General features: G+C 40.9%; 2 protein-coding genes across 2 annotated transcripts in view; both read left to right on the forward strand.

Annotated features, from left to right (window-relative positions):
• The window catches only part of igf1ra (insulin-like growth factor 1a receptor), a gene marked incomplete at both ends in the record, with an annotated part of 68118 nt that extends 61443 nt beyond the window's left edge, over nucleotides 1-6675 (forward strand). Inside the window, 4 exons of the mRNA XM_079224294.1 lie at nucleotides 11-170; nucleotides 388-517; nucleotides 2722-2856; nucleotides 6099-6675. Of these exons, the coding sequence (XP_079080420.1) occupies nucleotides 11-170; nucleotides 388-517; nucleotides 2722-2856; nucleotides 6099-6675 (1002 nt within the window). The remainder of the gene's footprint in view (nucleotides 1-10; nucleotides 171-387; nucleotides 518-2721; nucleotides 2857-6098) is intronic.
• A 7612-nt stretch (nucleotides 6676-14287) lies between these two features.
• Nucleotides 14288-20703, forward strand: synm (synemin, intermediate filament protein; the record flags this gene model as incomplete). The annotated part of the gene is made up of 4 exons (XM_079223320.1): nucleotides 14288-15085; nucleotides 16223-16347; nucleotides 18024-18103; nucleotides 18333-20703. 4 exons carry the CDS (start codon nucleotides 14288-14290, stop codon nucleotides 20372-20374), a joined length of 3045 nt encoding a protein of 1014 aa, XP_079079446.1. The 3' UTR covers nucleotides 20375-20703.
• Nucleotides 20704-20743: the final 40 nt, after the last annotated feature.

Below are 20743 nucleotides of genomic sequence, written 5' to 3' on the forward strand. Positions count from 1 at the left end.
TCATCCTCAGAACTCCACCAGCCAGGTCCTACCCCCGCTCAAAAAGATGATCCAGATGACAGGGGAAATTGCCGACGGCATGTCGTACCTAAATGCCAACAAATTTGTACACAGAGATCTGGCTGCTAGGAACTGCATGGTAACTGAGGACTACACTGTGAAGATTGGAGGTAAATCAAGTTAATACTAGGCCTTCAGCCTCCCCTGGTTGCTCAATGCTGAACTGGCCTCGAAAATAAGTGCTTGGATTTCAGTGAGTGCCTGAGGCAGTGGAGTCCTAATGTAGATGGACAGAGGGGGGGAGGAGGTGAGGGAATGGATGAGCTCTCAGGAGCTCCCTCTTTCACACAGAATGAGTGAGAATTAATGGCTTCTTTTTTTCATCAGATTTTGGCATGACCAGAGATATTTATGAGACGGATTACTACCGAAAAGGAGGGAAGGGTCTGCTGCCTGTCCGCTGGATGTCTCCAGAGTCGCTGAAAGATGGCGTGTTCACTACAATGTCTGATGTTTGGTATGAGAACACATCACTCTCTTACACACACTCACAAGCCTGCGATGTGCATGAATAAACCTGCCCTAATCCAGATGGCCGGCAGAATATTCCAGAAATGTCTACACATTTCTGTGTGGAATCACTCAAATATGTCATGCTGTGGTGTCAAAACTATAAGTGTGTGCTTGTGCGTGCGCGTGCGTGCGCGTGCGAACCTGCATTTTTTGCCATCTATCCTCTCTCTGACAGCAAAACCTCCAAAACCATCACAATCTTTTGGTTTCCAGCTGGCTCCAGAGGAGCGTATAACAAGATACATCTATATTATTTTACTCACACCTTTTGTATGCCAGCTTGCAGTGAAATCTCAGTTTACAGTCCTGTCACATTTTTCTATCTGAAGCAATATTGTTGTACAAAAATACAAGTGTTTACTAGCTCCCTTGCAATTTTTTGTTTCCCAACTCAAAATGTCCCGTGGGTCAGTCCTTAAGAGTGGGCTTAAACTGCTCCAGATGTTCTCAAATGATAGGTTGCAGTGCCAGCAAAAACCCACCTAAACATTTGCGTTCTCTATCTTCTTCTTTGATGTTGTGCAGATGAAGTTTAGCATAAGACCAACCCATTATGGGCTCCTTAGGAATCCACGAGAAGGTGACTTTTATTTTGTTGATTCGAGAAGAAAATGTGGCTTTGTCTGTCAGCACAAGACTGTTTCAGCCACTTATATGCAGTGTTGTAATAAAAGACTGTTGAACGTAAACTGAAATCATGCCAGTTGTGAAATTATGACTAGCAGGAGTGGAAAACATATATTGTTTTTTGTTAGTCAAGTTAAGGAGTTTTTTCATGAATAGTTTCATTGTAATATAATTGCAAGGTAGCTTGAGGTTAAACTGAGGTAATGACATCCTTTTGATTCACTGACTGGTACGTTGATACACAGCTTGCATTACCCTCAAGACTTAAGGGCTGCCAGGTTTTGGGTTTAACATGATGTAGATAACATAAGGAAAGGTGTCTGCTGTGTGCATCTTCTCTCATATCGTTCTCTAACATCCTCTGCTCAGTAAATGTTGCCAGCTTACTCTTGCTCTGACCATTATATTTTAGTCAACAGGTTACTTATACTCCAGATAATGTAGGGATTTAAAGTTGCAGTAGTTAAAGCAGCATTTGTCATTTTTCTTGGCCACTTAGGGGCAGAAATCCACAAAATGCTGAGCATAACACATCATTTTTCATAATAAATGTAATACAAGTTAATGATACTATTTATCAGAAGTATCTTGAATCTGAATTAATATTTGTTTAGGGCTACTTTGGGCGGGGGAGCAAACTGTAAACACAACACTGACATATTATCACTTCAGAAAATTAATAACTGTGGGGAACGGCAATCGAATGATTCTCTGTGGGTTCTTGGCTAGAAGTGTTGCCTCTCACAATACACACTCATATTTGACCCAGTGTGAGTATGAAAATATTGACTAGGGCAACCTTAAAGGTTCATACCAGTGTTTAATTTTCTTTTTGTTAGTTAATGAACTGAAAATCCCACACTACAAATTTTGTCATCACTTAAAATTGCTTCAACCAATAACATATAAATGAAATCAATAAAAACAGACTGTATTCAGTGAAATAGATTACCAAAGCTTTCTTTGTGGAAAAAAATAATCCATTGGCTTCCTGAAATGTGGGGAAAATCCAGTTGAAAAGCATGCTTTGAAAGATGGTTTGCACTAATGGAAGGTAACTGTACATGTTCTGTATTAAAAGTGAAAGTGAAGAAATCACAGTATTCTGCACACAGTCGACTACTTGTATTTACTTAATTGATTATGTTTTGGTTCTCAGACCATTTGCCAAAACATTCTTTGATAAAGTGAGTACAGTGTGCATGATCTGTGTCTTTACAGGGAAGAGTTATTGATCCACATACCTGTCAAAAAGACTTATTTCTGTGCAATAAATGCATTGTTACAGACATATTCTAGAAAAGGGAAAAACACTAGTTTGGTCCCTTTTTTTTTAAATGGAAGAATTATTTACAAGTAATACAAATAAAAACAACTCTGTGCTTAGTGGTCTTAACTTCAGAAGCCTTTAACGTGGTCTGATGTTGCACCATTCAATGTAAGCCACTCTTAATTAGCATCAGATAAGAGGCATACATGTTAATAAACATTATACATTTTTTGTTTCAATTCTTATCGCAGGTCATTTGGTGTCGTGCTGTGGGAAATCGCCACCTTAGCAGAACAGCCTTACCAGGGCATGTCCAATGAACAAGTGCTGCGCTTCGTCATGGAGGGAGGACTCTTGGACAAACCGGACAACTGCCCAGACATGCTGTAAGTCTCCTTGTATTTGTGATCAATAACTGTGGGAGGTTTATGTTTCAACACCCTTGAAGGACCTCGCACGGCCTTCTGTCCCATTAGTATTTTGTACAGCGTCTATTTTAAGTTGTGGTTTGAAGTGTGTAAGATATCATGTGGTGTGTATGCTTAGGTAGAGCCAAGATGAGGCCTGACATTAACGTCACAGGTTAAATGTGGTCTGTTGACAACATGGTCCCGTTGGTCAGCTGGCAGTAAGAAGCCTCCTCACCCGTCAGCCTCGGCCCATAGAAGGGACGCCGCGACTCGTGGGTGGCATGAGCAGGGAGATGATGTCTGTCTGTCAGCAAAGGGAGTGGGAGGGACAGAGAAATAATTCATTAATGAATCATCTTGGCTGTAAGAGAAGAGAAATCACAGCACAGCCTGGTTGTCAGCAGGCAGCGCTGCATATATGCATTTCTCCCCTCTCCCACTCTGACCTCAATAAGAAGGCATTCAGCTTTCTCCCCTCCCACTCTCCATGGCTGACCTCACCTTAGAAAGAGAGTGCGAGTAGAAAAAAAGAGGGCCGAATGTTGTGCAGACACAAACCTCTCGTTTCTATGGCAGCCTGACTGTTTTGTCCTGATTGCAGGAGTGTGTGGATTGTGTTACAAAGGTGGTGGTGGAGTTAGCCTCCTGTTCTGTGAGCAACACACAGGGGTTTCAGGCCTTTTGCCGCTGGTCACCTTCAATGTAGTGACTCAATGGAGAGTTCCAGAAGACTGCTGAAGTGTGGTGAAGCCAGAAGTCCATACAAAGACTGAATATAAAGAAACAAGAGGAGAAAGCGGACAGGATAACAGACGAGCTGAATCATATTTGGAGAGCCTTGAATGTCGCCTCCTTGTACGGTCTTTCCCATGGTCAGGTAGCTGTGGGTCACTGATTGGATTTCCCAGTTTTCTGTCTAGAGTTTCCTCTGGACAAAAGTGTATTTCTCTCTCGCAGGGTTGGGCCAAAATGAAATTCAGAGTCTGTGATGATATTAAACAACATGATTTGTTGTGGAATGTGTAGTATTGTTCAGTCCTGATACATCAAGGTATCACCACATGGGGATGTTGCATTTCTGAAGTTTTGCAGTTCTGTTGCAAGTGATTATTAAACATTTACCATAGATGTTTGGAGACCATTCTGTACTCCACTTGGCCTGAAAGTATGTCTGTTTCAGATTTTATTTGAGTGTTACAAGTGTTCCATTTCTTTTAGTCTGGTGAAATTTCTTCTATGTCTAGACTGCTGCACATTCTTTTTATAAAAGCCTGACTGCTGCCAAATTAAATTTTGAAAGCACATTTTTTTACAAGTTATTTCCTTTAAAAAAGCCATTTATATATGTGACACAAACGTTCAGACGCATACATGGCTGAGCTATATATATATATGTATGTGCAGCAAACACTTTAACAGGGCGATACATACACAGAATTAATCTCAATATTAATGGAACAAATACAGAAAAACAGAAACAGTATTAGAGAGCACAGAACAGGCAGTCAGTAACACACATTTGGATTATTAAAATATAATTTATTGAATTGAATAAACATGAAAACAAGTGATGTAAAAACAAAAAACAGCTGACAATACACAAACAAATAGATGTTGTTTGACCTTGACTAGTTATTTCATGCCAGCTGAAGAACAAGTATATACACAGCTCATGCACCACTGTGATCTTGTTGCTAACGTCACTGTTGACTGGTCAAATACACTGAGTGCATTTATCTTCATGGCAATAGCATCCGTCTGTGTGTGCCAGGATTGGCAGGATACTGACAAGAAGTCCAAATTTACTGCAGCGTTTGTTTTCTAAATTTGCATCGACTTGCCTCGTGCGCAGCAACAGATGGTGGAGGAAGAGTGCCGGCCCGGCTCCAAGCATTACACGTCTTTTCATGGGAGGTCTTTGCTGCCTGGGTTTGGATACTTAGCGTCAGGTTTAAGACACTTGCTGCAGTGCTAAAAAAAACAAGCCAGAGTCGCACCCCCTGCTGCTTCAGAGTGTGAGCCGAGGCGCGTGCTCGGGAAAGGTTCTTCCCATAATTCCTCTGTGCGGAGGGGAACTGGCACCCGGCTGCAGAGACTGTTGTAGACTGCAAAGAGGTTACAGGAAGAGAAGGAAAACCAGAGAGAAGGAACGGCAAAAGCAGGAGAGATGACTGAGGTGTTTGTCAGCAGGCCTTGGAGAGTATTCTTAGCTTGTTTGTGTATAATTGAAGTTGTGGTGTGCGGTGTAGCACCACACAAAACTGTAATAATTCTCTCTTTTATGATGTTGTTTTGACATTCCCAAAGCTCGGCTGCTGGCCTGGCACAGTAACCTTACGTATAATTTACTGTGCTGCTGAGTAATGCGCCATTACTGATCCTACTGTATGTGTTGTAATGTCATCCACATTTTTCTAATTTGAACTGGCATGTTCACTAAGAGTACCAACAGACCTGTAGGAAATTGATCAGCAAGTCCAAGAAATAAAGACCTTTTAGTATATATGAGCTGTTTCAATCGGGCTATAGGTACATTCACAGCCACTTATATAGGAGTAGTATATACAATTTGAAACACAATTATTTTATGTGGATCTAACACTTTTTTTTTAAATATTATTTTGTCTGTTTTGAAAGGCACAGAACATTTCATCATAGCATTAGTTCTATCAGACATTTACTGTAGTAGTAATCCAGTGAGTAGCAGTACAGTGTATTCGGCTAGTTTACAGTATGATATATTGTACTGTCTACAAAGTTTGTTTTTCAAGCTCAATATAGTGAACTGAGCTCTAACTTCAGTGTCTCCTGCCACCTGCTGGTGAGAAATGTGAAGTCTTCCTACTCTAAAGTTGTATAGGTTCATGTTTTTCCCAAGTTTGTCTTAACACAGCACTCACATGCGCATATGTACATTGGAAAAGTTGCTGTAGTCTGTGAGGTAGCACAATTACACTCTGAGATTATCCACAGTGCTCATTTTGTGAAGACAAAGCATATATGAGGCTAAAATGGCGCAGCAGTCAAAGTGAGTTAATTTAAGTTGGTGTCTTCCAAAATGTCTTTTTATTAATACATTTCCTGAAGTTCATAATGCAAAAATATATGCATTGTATTGTATCTTTAAAAAAAACGGAACCTTTTCTTTTAATAACAAAAATCACCAAAAATCTACTGTACATTACCGACCCTCTTCATCTTTTGTGCATCACTTGTAGGTTTGAGCTGATGAGGATGTGCTGGCAGTATAATCCCAAAATGCGTCCGTCCTTCCTGGAGATCATCAGCAGCATCAAAGATGAACTGGATCCTCCCTTCAGGGAAATGAGCTTCTTCTACAGCGAGGAGAACAAGCCGCCGGACACCGAGGAGCTGGACATGGAGGTAGAAAACATGGAGAACATTCCACTTGACCCTGCAACCAACAGGCAGCCCGCTGCTGCTTCTGCTGCTGCTGCTGCTGCTGCTGCTGCTGCCTCCGCCGCCGCCGCCGCCGCCGCACCTTCGTCGGGGTGCACAGGAGGCACGCCGCCCCCTGCTACCCAGCAGTTATCCCCCATGCAAGGCCCGAGCACTCCATTATTGGGACCCATGTCTCCCTCCTCCCCGGGCCCAGTGGCCTCAGCATTGGCGTCTCCAGGCCAAGCCTTGGACAAGCACTCTGGACACGTTTCGGCCAACGGGCCTGTGGTGGTACTACGGCCCAACTTTGACGAGTTGCAGCCCTATGCACACATGAATGGGGGCAGAAAGAACGAACGGGCGTTACCACTGCCCCAGTCGTCGGCCTGCTGATATTAGACTAGCCCCGCCTCCTCCTCTTACACAGGGTAACACAAACCTCTCCTCCATCTCCAAGGAGGGATGGATGAGGTAAGAACTGACTCTCTTCTACTGTGTGCCAGTAGATGGTCTCTCCACTCCTTTAAGGTCAAACATAAACTCTAAAAACTGAGAAAAAGTAGAGAAACCTGATAAAGCATTTAGGAGTTTTGTGGCTCGGACTCGACACTGGGGATTTCCTTTCTGTGCCGCCTGGGTTTCAGTCATTGTTCAAAAGTCCTTTGAGAAAGAGAACAATGCAGGCATGTATCCTGACATACAGATTTAGACATCAAATTCATGAAAATCTTTTTTAGCATATCGGCCAGCAAATCCAACAGAAGAGCACTTTTTTCCTGATGATTTCAGAGAGGATGTTGTGGATATCTGAGTGTGTATTTATACAAAACACGTGATTCTCTCTATAATATGGCTCCATTTCTAAAAGACTCTCCATCAAAATGACTTTGTTTGCACGAGCAGGCCGGCTCATGCCATGTGAGGGTGCCTCAATTAGAAAGTTTGGACTAAGATCATTGTTTCTTTGTCCTGTTGATATTTCTATGATCTCGTCAAAGTGGAAAAGGAGGGCCTATTGTGTATCTGCCAAACTATTGCCAAATCAAGCTTTTTCTTCAGTTTCATACAGGTCTCCCTTCTTGTTTCAGGCGGTGATTCAGAGTTGAGACGGTCTGGTAAACAATAGCTTCAGACTTCAGGCTTATCTTGAGAACGAGCTGCTCCTGGACCAGCTGTGCGTGTCGGGTTATCACAGGACAGAATACAGTGTTAGAGGCTGCATTCCCTCCCGCAGTCGAGGTTTTCTCAATATATGCAGCATCTGCATTGGGGGTGGAATAAATCTAGAAAGCCTTGAGATACTTTTTCTTATCATGTCTCTCCTCTAAGGGAATTGCATAAAGAGAGGCCAACACACAAAAGCAGGGCTGTTTGATTTAGGATTTCAAATGTAAATTTAATCAAATTTAAAATTCACGTTTTTCAATTCAATTGACACAATATTGGTCAAAATTCATTTTAAAATTATTATTTAATCCCAACAGGAATTTTATTAAAGAACTTTGAAATGGCATTATATTTTGGTTAAATTGACACATAATCTGCAACTAGTTCGGTGATTTTTATAAACAAACTTCATTGGTTCTCCAGCTTCTTGCGTGTAAGGATTTGCTCGCATGACTTGAATCAGCCAACTCTGAATCACAGCCTCAGTCTGTCTTTGTTTTAGTAGAAAAGAAAAAAGAACATCATAATTAAGGGACATATATTCAAACCTTATCTGACATCTTTTGAACTGTGTGTTTCATGTGGGAGGTGATTGTTTTCTCTGATACTGCTGTTCAAATTAAAGGCACCAAATACTCCACGACAAACAGAGTCGAAGACCGGAGACAGACAATGAGAAGGTGTTGGATCAGATTTTAGTAGCCTAGAGACGACTTTTAAATCTCAGCTGGTCTCTTTTAGAATAGTCATTAGTTTCTCTACGTTTCAAACACATATAAAGGTCTTACGGTTGTATTTTAGACTGCAGGATCATTTTTATACACATCATTGGTTTTGTCACTTTTTTAAACCTTTTTACAGTTCAAAATGTTTGCCTCTATGTCTGTACAGAACAAAGCTGCTATTTTATTCTTTTTTCTCTTTTGGATGTATATATATATATCTCTATATATGTATATAGATATATATATCTATATATGTATATATAAAGAAATCCTTCAGGTTTGGTATTTCATGGTCTCCACTACAGTCCATTTCTTATATCTTCAAACTGTTTAAAAAATCAAAAAAGAACAAAAAATAAGATACATTTAGATATAAAAGCTTTTTTTTTTTGTTACCCCAAAAGTTTTTCTGGAACACTATTTTGTTCATTGCCTTTTTATTTTTATGAAATAGTTCCTCCTGTATTTGTTTCATGGATGTCTATATTATTATTATTATTATTATTATTAATAATATTATTATTATTTGGAATGGACACCTTAGCTCGATGTGTGAGTGTGTACTTTCTGCACCCTTCTAGCACTGCGCCTAGCATTGCCCTCTAGGTGCAACTAAATCTCAGGTCAAAGTAAAGGCTTTGCTTTCTCCACACATTCTCATGATTGTCCTCCACTTGTCTCCAGTTGTACCTCCCCCTTTCCTCCCCACCATCATGTTTTGTTGAGTCCAGTAGCGTCCTCTGTCTCTCCCCCCGGTGCCTCCTTTTGAAGTCGGTGCACGAGATATTTACACCAGATCTGGTATTTTAACCCATCCATTTCTTGCTGCCCTTTGAATCAATAAGGCTAATTGGGTTGTCTCATTTGCCTTAATTATGCCAACCATCTCTCAAAATCAGATTTCCTTTCTCCCTTTTTTTTTTTTAATTACATCAACACTCTCATGCGCAATATAACGCCACTTCTGCTAATGCTACTTCATCAAAGTGAAAACCAATTGTATTGTTTGTCTTCATGATCACTGCTTCTGAAAACCAAATACAGGATGGGTTAAAGTCCAGGGAAGGGAACACATGTCACTGTCATGAATGGAAAAGGTTCTTTAATGGAGGCTGAATAGTGAAAGTGTTTTGAAGGACTTCTCCTAGTCTTTTTGGAAATGTTGCCTTGTGATTTTTTTTCTTTTCTTTTTCCCCTCTCTTTGAAGTTTTTTTTTCTCTGTAGGAGTGTTATTTATTAATTTTATATTTTCATTTTGTGATATCAGTTTAAATCACTGTAAAAATGCCCCATGATTCAGTATAAAGTTGGATTTGTTTGTATGTATTTTCTTTGGTGTCATGACTGGGGGACGTAAAAGGTTTTCTTTTTCCTTCAAGTATATATCTACCTCACTCTTTTTAAATGAACGTGTATGTCAAACAAGTACATCTCACTTTCATCAGTTTGTATAGAAACCTCATCTGGATAAAACCCACGGGGATCTAGATGAACCTCACAAAGCCAACTTGGACAGGAGATGGAATATCTGTGTTGGGAGTTCAGTCCACCCATTTCAGGCCCAGTGGTTTACAAAAGTGTGTTTATATCTCTAATAATGTAGAGGAGAGGACTTCAGTACAGTGCGCTTTAGTTCTCTGCAGAATCAGTTTAAATTGGTGTCAGGTATATGACATAATTATATCAAACTACACTTTCATTTGACTGGATGCAGTGTAAGAATTCTGAGTGCAGGTGCAGTTTAAGAGACCAGGACACAGCATCAACATCAAATATCCCATCTCCACTGACTACCAACATATTTTCACAACCTTAAATCCTCAGAAAACAGAAACGTTAATTTTCTCATCTAAAATGCATTTGTATAGAAATCCGAACGGTTATCCTGGGGAATATTTAAAAAGGGAAAATTGTTTATTATTGACTGCAAGGTAACAACAGCACAACTCAAACATCCAGATGTCATTCGCACTCCCAAAAATGATATCCTGTTATGTATATGGATCAGTGCTGTGAATGTAACAAGGAGCGTAGAGATAGCAGCAACTCCACCGACATGTTTCTATCTTCAAAGAAAATTGACAATTTCAATCATTTGTAGGTCAATGTTGGATTACATTACGCCCTTTTTGTTACCTTGTAAACGCCTTGTTTTTAAGTACACACCATCACTTCCCCTGTCCAAGTCTATTTTCTATGCTCACTGCCATGGGAGTAGAGCTCTAGACATTTCTACCATTGTCTGGGTTTTTGATCATTACAATGCCTTTCTGGCCTATTTCTACTGCTCCTTACACTAATGCTGCTGGTTAAAACAGTCACCTCAGTGGATCTTATATTGTCATCTAAAATGTTAAGTGTGAAGGTGGCAAAGAAGCTTTTACATCTCAAAAACTTTACTTCTACTTACAGGGGCAACTTGGAGAGTGCTGTCTTAGTGCAAGGGCTTCTGGGCTGGAGGCATAGGGCAATTAGAAAAGTTATTGTATAAATTAATACCCAGAAGCAATAAAAGAAAAATGGAATTATAGAAAGCATAATGTGATATCTGGGTCCTGAATTTAGGTTCTTCTTACGCATTTTATCTGTGCATGATTTTAAGATGATCAAAGAGTGAAATTGTGGTTGAAAAACAAAACCCTAAACCTGATTGCTGCTGAATATCACATTAGTACAGAAATCACCACTGACAAGCAAACGGCTTGTGTAGTTACTTTACATATCTGTGCATTTATTTTTTTCCATTTGGATGGATGTAATGATAAAATACAAAGTTTCAGTTCTGGGAGTAGACATTACGACCATTATGACCTGTTGTGAGGTGAATTACTGTGGAATTACTGGTTACCATTAGATCACAAACCTGTCATAAATACAGCATTTAAATAAACATGTGGACATGTATAGGACAGGGATGTTGCGTAGATTACGGGTAGTCATGGTTAAGAGTAAACAACATGATTAGAAAAAGATGATAGGTCTAGGTTTACAGCTTCACACTAGTTGCTTTTTTTGCATTACCATATTTAAGTGGAAACGCACAGTAACTAACTTAAAGAACGTTCAACTTAGTCATCTGTATCATTTTTATTCTTCTGAATGCAAACCTCAGGTTTATGGAGGATGCATCAGTGCATTCAAACTGCAATAATAAGTTTGAGGTTTATCATTATCATGCCTCTGTTTTTATGATTTGCATTCCTATACCTACTGAGGGGGCCTTGATTTACTCCTATTATTTTATTACAATACTTTCACAAAATCTCTGTGTTCATTACCTGATTGGGGAAAGAAATAATCAAAAAGCTTCACTAGACAGTTTTTTCACACCTATAACTGAGATGGGGTGTTTTTGACATGCCATCTCCAAATGTGTACCTGAGAATTTCTTGTATTTTCTTTTTTTCTGAAATTTTGAATAAATAAATGAATGAGAACATTTACTGTTTGTTCCATTGAATTCCCTCAGAGGCCACGGTTGCCAATCCACTTCATTCATCAGTGATAAGTCTGTGTTGTGGGAAAAGTCTTCATTAAGAGATCTACCTCGCTTTGACCGCTGGCTTGAGGAAGTCCGCTGTCATCCTCTCATGTTGTTTCTAAAGGGTCCTCCAGCTGAGACAGCACAGTATGAATGAGGGTCTGCAGCGGAGGTGTCATCTGTCAGCTGAGGTCAGGCTGCCAGATGAGGGCACGTGGATGAGTGCTGCTCTCCTCTGACCGTGATACAGTGAGCAGTAATAAGCAAAATCACACCGGTACCTGAGAGGAGGGCGGACAGCTTTATCTCATATTGTTGAGTATCATCACTGTGCAGGAGCAGATGCCTACCTGCCAGCATCTCTGGAATAAATGACATCCGTCCCCGCTTGTTGGAACTCTATGGCGACAGCTCTCATGTTAACAACCAAGTCCAGTTTCTCTGGTCCTCCTTCCACACAGCAGTGGACTTTCAGGACTCATGCCGCATACATCTTTGTCTCTGTATCCACTGTTCTTCCCCTTTTGCTCCAAAAGGACGACACAGGAACCTCTGGCTATGCCTAGATGTACAGCAAACTGGCCACACAAACACAGAGAGTGATTTGAGATTCACCTTCTCATTCCATAATTAGGGCGTAATTATGCATTATAACAGTTAGTATCTCCACCAGAGCTGTAGCCAACATTCAGGACACTGAGGTCATGACCTCTGAATTTTTTACCAACTGTTTACAAATGAAAACCTAATGATAATGATAACGCTGCTGATGGCATCTCCGACCTGCACACTGTTGAGTTGACGACGACTCGGCCGCTGCTTTGCACCCAGAGACACAGTTGGGGAAAACAGTTGGATGGTGTGTTTGGCTAACAGCTAGAACAGTAAACACACTACTGAGTACCTCTCCGCCTGTGGCTTACTTGCATTGATTTATTGGACAGCTTGTTTGGCTAACAGCTGACAGTTAAGGGAACCACCAGTCAACACAGTTTAAGTTTATTTTGGGACAAATTATATCTAAATTAGACTTATTTTAGGTTAATATGTAGGGGATATCAATGGGTATAAATAAGAGGAAATATAAACATATATAATTTAAATGAATTCAACAAAATAAATAATAGGTTTTTAAATCCAAATAACATAAAAAGAATAAAGAGTTTCACACTTAATTAGTTGGTTTCTGCTTTAGATGAGAGGAACTACCACAGTATGTCTTGGAATCAAATGGCCTGGTCTTAACATGAAGGCTATAGTTTTACCTTTGGGTGAAGAGTTTGCCTTATCTCAGCAATGATTTGCAGAGTCTTAACATAACTCACCGGGACCTCCTTGATGGAAACATCAGACTGCTCTCCCAATCCGACCAACTTCAAGCCCTTGAATAAAAACATATTCTACATATGAGAGGCTGGTTATTAATATTATTATTATTATTTACAAACAATATGGGCAGCTTTCCTGGGGTTCAATACGAACGAAATGTCGAAATTGGCCCAAAACCTAATAGACGGGAATAAAATAAAGAGTTTGAAGAGTTCGTGTATTTATGAGTGAACACTTACTGCTTTACCTGTAACCACCACTAATTATTTTCCATTCATAACGCAGACACATTGACACAGTCAGCAAGGACAGATAGTTGCTACGCACTTCATATCAGGAGACTAGAAAACAACAAGGCTTATTTTAGCTCCCGCAGCTCTATTTCTGTCCGCTTAGGGACGCTGTTCCCCGGCCAATAAAGGACGAGAAGCCCATGTGGAAGCGATGTGTTCAGGTGAATTCTGACATTCAAATGACAGGTCGAAAACAAGTCACACATTTCATTAGCCTGAAGCCTGAACCAACGCTTCTTTTTCACGACATAAAAAAAAATAAAAAAAATCACTCGTATTTACTTTAATTTTATGATAAACGATTAGACTACAATTACAAAAACTTCTTTAATGTGTTCTTTGATTTGTATTATTTTGTTTTAGCTGAAGGAATTTAGTGGTTCTCAAATGGGGGTATGCGGAGGCACTACAGGGGATACGCAAGATTTACAAATGTATATATTTAAAATTAGCATCCATTCAAAAATCCTTTCAAAAATTGTAATTTAATAAATGTTCAATAACATATAAGTGTAAATTCATAAACTGAATTATATATACTCTATATTAAACCAGACCCTGATGGCACAGTGCTGTGTATTACGTCTTTTTTTCAACCAAAAATGTTTTGTGCTGGTTAGGGGGTACTTGGCTGAAAAACTATTTTCTCATCTCTAAATTTAATTTGACCACATGACATATGTTTAGCATCACGTTTTTGTTTTGTTTCAATAACACATGTTTTTTTCACCACATCCTTAGCTGCTGCTTTGAGATTAGAGGACTAATATTTCAGACAGCCCTTAAATGCAACACAACATCTGCCAGGGACACGGCGCGCTTGGGGCGATCCTGTGAGGCAGGACACGCCCTCCTCCTCCTGCACTTGTCAAAGGGCACTGATCGCAAATTACATCACAGTCGTGCCCGCAGACGCACACGCAAATGACACCGGGACAACCTGTCTGCTAGAGTATTGGGCTCCAAATTGTAATTTTTTTTAAACTCACTTTTTCTAATTAGATGCCACAATGTTGCATTTCAAAAGAACTTTTGAGAGCGATAAACATCATCTGCAGGAGCTCAACGGCAGACTTGGCCACTATCTTTCCAGAACGAAGCAGCTGGAGCAGGAAAATACGTGTCTTATCACTGAAATAAATAAACTTAGGCAAGGGAAGACGGCGGAATGGGAGCCGAAGTACAAGGGTGAGGTGCGGGATCTGAGGAGAATGGTGGGGCTGCTGTCGTTTGAGAAGTCCCAGGCCGAGATGGAGAGGGGGAAGGTGTGGCGGGAGTTGCAGATGGTCCAGTCTATGTGCAGCGAGCAGACTGGGGTGTGCAAGGACATCAGTGCCGAGCTGAAAGGCTACGAGAAGGAGCTTCAGCAGGCTCACAAGACCAACGGTGAACTCCAGAAGCGTGTATGTCAACTGGAGAACGAGTATAAATGCCTGGAGGATGTGCACAGACAAGAGAAGGATCATCTGCGGCGTCAGGTGGAGTCCCGGCTGGTACCCATCATTACGCAAACTTATCGCGGGCCACCGGCGGCCTCCATCGAAGAGGTGCAAGAGTATGCCCGCGGACTGTCCGATGGGTTGATGGAGACCGTTGAAATGTACCAGCTGAATGTGGAAGACATGGAGCAGTCGATTAAAGCAGACCAGGCGAAGCTGAGTGATCTGCAGAGGGAGAAGATGCGGTATGCTTCAGAGTTGGACAAATTACGCACAGAGGCGGAAAAACAAGGTCAGATTCAATTCTGTCTGGAAGAAGAAGTGATGCACATGCAGGAGAGATTCCGGGTGGACTTCAGTGAATATCAGGTGAGGAGCAGTTCATTATAGGACAGCTCAGATGTTTATTTCAGAGGGACTGAAGTGAAGCCAGAGATTAGGAGATGTATTTATATTTTAAAGTCCCAACATACATAGATACATATGAAACACCTTTAAAAATATACAGGCAGAATGATATACCATTTATCACACTGAGCCTTGCGGGAGGGGGAGGGTACTTCCTCTGGCCTCGGCCACACCCACCTTGCTTAAAGGCACTTATGCAGCTGCAGCTGCCAGATGCTGATTGTTAAGGATAAACAATAGTCATTCACAATCTAAGATGACATTTATATCAGTGAAGACTATGACTCTGGTTTTCTAAAACCATACACATGCAGAAGATGTTGGCTCTGAAATGAATGCAGCTCTCCCCACCTCAATACATAATGACATTACCAACATGAAGTGGTGCGTGACAAGTTTGCGTGCCACATTTGACCTCAGTATAAAAGGATTGCATAGCTTGATCAGCTAGACGACGCTCTACTCCCCAGTACTGTAGCTGTTAGATTACACGAGCCACTTAAACCAATTAGCTGTCAGACTGACAAATCCTTATTAGCCTCCCCAAGATGGAGCCCTTAGCAGGTCAGTCAATTACAAATGACTGCACGCTGGGGATGTCTTTAATATTGGAACAACAAACACATTTCACACAGGTAGAGTTAACCCCATGTGGTAAAATATAAGTGAGCATGCTATCTGTTTAAGAATACCACATGTTATTGGAAAAGGCTCATGCACAAAGTACAGAAGCAGTCCCTGGATTAGGTCATTAAGTGGTCCAAATGATAAGTGCAGTCTGTTAGTGGGATCAGACTTGATTTTGACTAGAAGTGTTCAGCCTTTCTGCATTAGTAGTACACAAAAATAAGATCCAGGGATTTAAAACATAGATAACAGATTTTCAAAGTTAACAAAACTGTGGGCTGCAGTAAAATAACATGTACACTTGGGTAGTTAATAAGGCAACAGAGTTATTGCAGTATTTTCAGTTAAATTGCAGAGTGAAAAAAGTATATACACCAAATGGACACACCACAAGCTTGTGCCGTGTCTATGTGAAACTATCTATGTGCAGAGTGAATATGCATTGTTTTTATTTTCCTTTCTTTCCTCCAGATGATTATTGAGCAGCTGGAGCACGAGAGGAATATGATGTCTGATGCTATTGCAGAAAAGATGCGAGAACATCAGCACCTTCTCCAGGTTAAGATGGATCTGGGCATGGAGGTGGCTGCCTACAGGTGATTAACTTATTTATTTAGTCAGTTGCCCAATCAAAACAGATTTTTTATTGTCACTTTCAATAAAAATAGATGTTTTGACTATTAAGTGTTACTAATAACATTTGCTGCATTCCATTCAAGTGTCCCAGTAAGAGATGGAATGGAATTCATCCCTCTTTCATTTTATTATTTACACCTGTTACGGAGCAGAGATTTATGCCAACACATTTTTGTAAAAGTGCTTTTACTCTGGTTTGAGAAGTATGACCTTCTCAAACTGGTGATGAAATATACATATGAAAATACCAGCCAGTTCTCATACCCAGGGCGTCAAATACCGACGCTTTGTCAAGCCCCTCAACATCTGATACAGACGCACACTTTTAGGGTCCGTATGGGACGCACCGGGCTTTCAAGTAAGTATAACAATGTAAACATATTTGCATCATTATTAGACTCTCAGAGAAAATGCCACGGAAGTGTGACGACGTAGTATAAAGACGAAAAAACACCACACAGTGGGAGGAAGTGGAGGTGGATGGGTCAAACAAACAGGACTTTCAACCAGGAGACTTGTGTTTGAGACTACTATTTAGAAGTGATTTTTGTGATGATTGATTATTACGTTTACGTAGTTATTTTAAGCACAACCATGATATTTGTCTACGCCTAAATCAGCAGTTTTGTTGCCTAAACCTAAGTAAGGGTTTTTGTTTGAATCCACAACAAAGTACTGCCAGTACATTAAAAAGCTTATTTTTTGTGAATGAGGAAAGTCAGCTAAGTTAGGTACATCCTCTCTTTTCAGTGATATTTTAATGCTTTCAAGAAGAGATTACTGGATAAATCTATGATCTGTGATTTATTTTAAGTGTTTATATGGGGTAATTATATCTACCATTTCATATCCTGTAATAACATGGCATGTCTGCTTACATAGCCAGATCACACAGGGTCACATACTAACAGACTATTTTTACTAAAACTATTTTTATGTTTGAAGGTACACTCCAGTTTTTTAAAGCTATCCTTGTTACATCATAACTTCTTACCTCATATCACAAAATGTTATTATTTTTGAGGGATAAAAGCATGTATTAGTAGGACGCCAATTCTCTGGAAGTTCTTGAGAAGGCTATTGGCTCCAGTCTGCCTCGATATGGTCGATTCTCCGCTGGCACTTCTGGTGTGTTTTGCATTTGACAAAATATTTACGCAGAGACGTGGCAGCGGCATGTGTTTTTGTGGGTGTCACAAGTCAGCATTTGCTTTGGGATTCGTAGGGAAGCGTGGACAGCACTGCGTTGTAACTGTTATTTTTAGGTCAGTCTTTGGGAAGGCAGTCTCCGGAGAGGTTGTTTCTTTTTCAGGCACGCTGGTTAGCTGTTGTATGTTTGTTGAAGCATTGCCAGGGAAAGGTGAGCTGTTAAAGCTAATTATTAATGAGCAGACATGAGAGGCTGGTTATTTTATGTTTTAGATGATTACCACCTTATATGGACAGGTGCTGGGTTCATAACATCTTCTAAACCTGTTGCGTTTAGTTTGAGGGGGTTGAGATGGCAGAGCTGAATGACGTACACCGTCGTGTGAGGTATTTGTCTTTGATCTTTTTTTTCTATAAATGGTAAAAAATAACCAGTGATTTCATAATAGTCCTCAAATATATTTGGTCTTGTCTCTTGTTTGTTTAGGACTCTCCTGGAAGGTGAGAGAGTGGATATGCAAGATGCTCATAGGAGGGTGACTCAACATCAAAGAGAAAGAATAATAGGTACTGTATTTTAAATTATTTATTGTTGTAACATGAAGTGTAAATTGTAAAAACTAGTTTTACAGCTTGATATTCAGGCAAATATGCTAATTTTCCTTCCTGCAGATAGTCAGATGAGAAGATCGATATGATTTTTTAAATATCTTGCCAAGAAAGCGAATAAGCACATTTTCCAAAATGTCGAACTATTAATTGAAGTATCTACTTAATAATGAATTATCTGTCTCAGATATAAGGATGCCTGCCAAGCCCTACACTCCAAGAGCTTCCACCTTCACCAGCAGACCACATATGGATATCAGGTACACGTCGCCGGCTTCACACCTGAGAAGATCCCCTGTGCCTCCCTCTGGGTCCATGAGTCCCTCTAGGATCATTCCTATTTCAGTTGCAAGCAGAGCTCGGAATCAGAGTCCTGCATCCAGAAGGGACATGGTCTCATTCACCAAAGCTCGGGCTGCCAGCTCTGCCCCTGCTACCACCACCGCCAAAGACAAACAAACAGGCCAGAGTGAATACCAAACCAGACAACATGTACAGAAAACAGCAACAGAGGAGAAAACTGTCAAAATAAAACAGGTCTCTCAGGTAGAGAACCAAGCCAGTCCCATCAAACCATCCGCTACTGAGACCAAATCAGTGAAAGTGGTGTCACCACCAATGATGAGCCTGAGCAGGAAACAGGAGACAGAAAGCAAAAGGCAAGTGTCAGATGAACAAGAGAAAGATGATGTTTATGGTGAGGAGTTCAAAGATGAAGGGAAAACAGAGGCTACGATGGGCACAAGTGAGAGAAAGTCTGTAGAGGAGATCGTCGAAAAAGCGATGAGACCAGCAGGTTTGGAAGCTATGGTTTGCCCCTCGGGAGAATCAAAGATAAGGTATCATGTGGAGAGAACTGAGCAAGAGGACGGAACGACTAAGACGCAGATCGTGTTGGAGTCCAAAATGGAGGAAGAGCTGGATTTTTCTGAGGACTCTGCACTGGAAGAACTACTGAGCCATGGAGTTAAGAAGGTGTCACTGGAAGACATCAAGTACACAGCAACAGGAAACATGATCAAGAACCTGCTAAGTGGCCTGCAGGGAAGCGAGTACTTGGAAAATAAGTCTGTCAATGTGGAAATCATTGAGGAACCGGTGGAGTCTTACAGTGAGGAGGAGTTTGAGTTTGAGCAGAAATCCAGATCCAGTTTTTATGAGCCCTCCTCAACATATTTCCAAATCGAGGAGCTTGAAAATATTCCTCATGGTGCTCAAGTTCAGAGGAGTGATGGTGATGCCATGAAAACCTCCATGACAGATACAGACCATCGCAAGGGTGGATCTGTAGAAGTCCAAGAAGTTTCTAGAGAGAGTGAATCTTCATATTTCTCCCATAACCAAGAGCCTGACGAGTATTTTGTCTCCACACCAGATGATAATCTTTCTGAAACCGAGGAGGGTGGTGGCATCACCTCTTATGGCCATTACGGCATCGTCGATGACCTGTCAGATGAGCGGTATTATCAAGATGAACGTCTTCTCTCAAAAAGGGTGATTGTAGAGGAAAGTGACGAATACAAGTCCAGTGATCACTCGTTTGTCAAGGAGAGTTTCCCAGAGTGCATCATTGAAGAAGAGGTTTGCGTCTCCCCTATAGTGCAGGAGTCAATGCTTGAGTTCCTGAGAGAGGACTCTTTGGAGCCCAAAGAGCAACTGAAGGGAGCTCTAGAGAAGCTACAAAGCTCAGTGTCGGGTCCACTGAGGGAGGAGTTGGCCTTCCTCACAAAAGTGAGTAGTGATGGTTCACAGACTTTGGCTGTTGATTTTAAAAAAGTGCAACAGTCGAGCGACAACGGCACCATGACGATAGTTGCAGAGCTAAACGTCTCTCAAAGTCTGGAAGACTCAGGGCTGCTGGAGTCAGGAGATGATCTATCTGAAGAGCAGATCATGGCAGCGGTTAGATCTTCTAACCGAGGGCTTGAGAAAGCCTTCCAGGGCGGGGCAGGAGGAGGATACAGCTTCAGAGTCTCCAAAGAAGAGGATGTTGTGCAAGGTGAAGAGTTTGAAGGCTTTACTGAAGAAGGGTCTGTATCTGAAATCACTGAGAGGCACATACAACTGGGGCCATCAGAGAAGTCCTTCACCTTTAAGAAGGACCTACATGGCAGCCATGATGAGCCCTCAGAGCAAGAGCTGCAACCTCACACCTTTGGAACCCCAATTAAGATGTCTCAAGAGAAAAGAGTTGCAACAGTTTATCTTGAAAGTCCAACAGATGACTGAAGAAAGAATTCAGTCAGAAATATGTTCACGGCCAAGTGCTTGCCAATGTTACTTGTTAAAGTGCACATTACATAAGTTGTTCAGGCTACACACCCGCATGGCTGTAATGCTGTTTGCAGACACTGTAAGCAGCAAATCATTATATATCTAATTGATTATGGTGCGCTCTTTTGCTTTTGCTGTGTAGCCTAAAACATGGTGTACCTATCACGAGGCAAGCTAAATTCAGTTATTCTGTTAAAATTATGATTAACACTTTGTTGTGGTATTACTTGTGGCAGTACTGCTATTAAAATACCGAGTGTAAACTAAAATGGGCTAGTTTAAGTTGGATGTGTGTGACCTTTTTACAGCTTGCTGTTTATCTTA

Source organism: Taurulus bubalis (genome assembly GCF_910589615.1).
Source record: "Taurulus bubalis genome assembly, chromosome: 9".
NCBI classification, from domain to species: Eukaryota; Metazoa; Chordata; class Actinopteri; order Perciformes; family Cottidae; genus Taurulus; species Taurulus bubalis.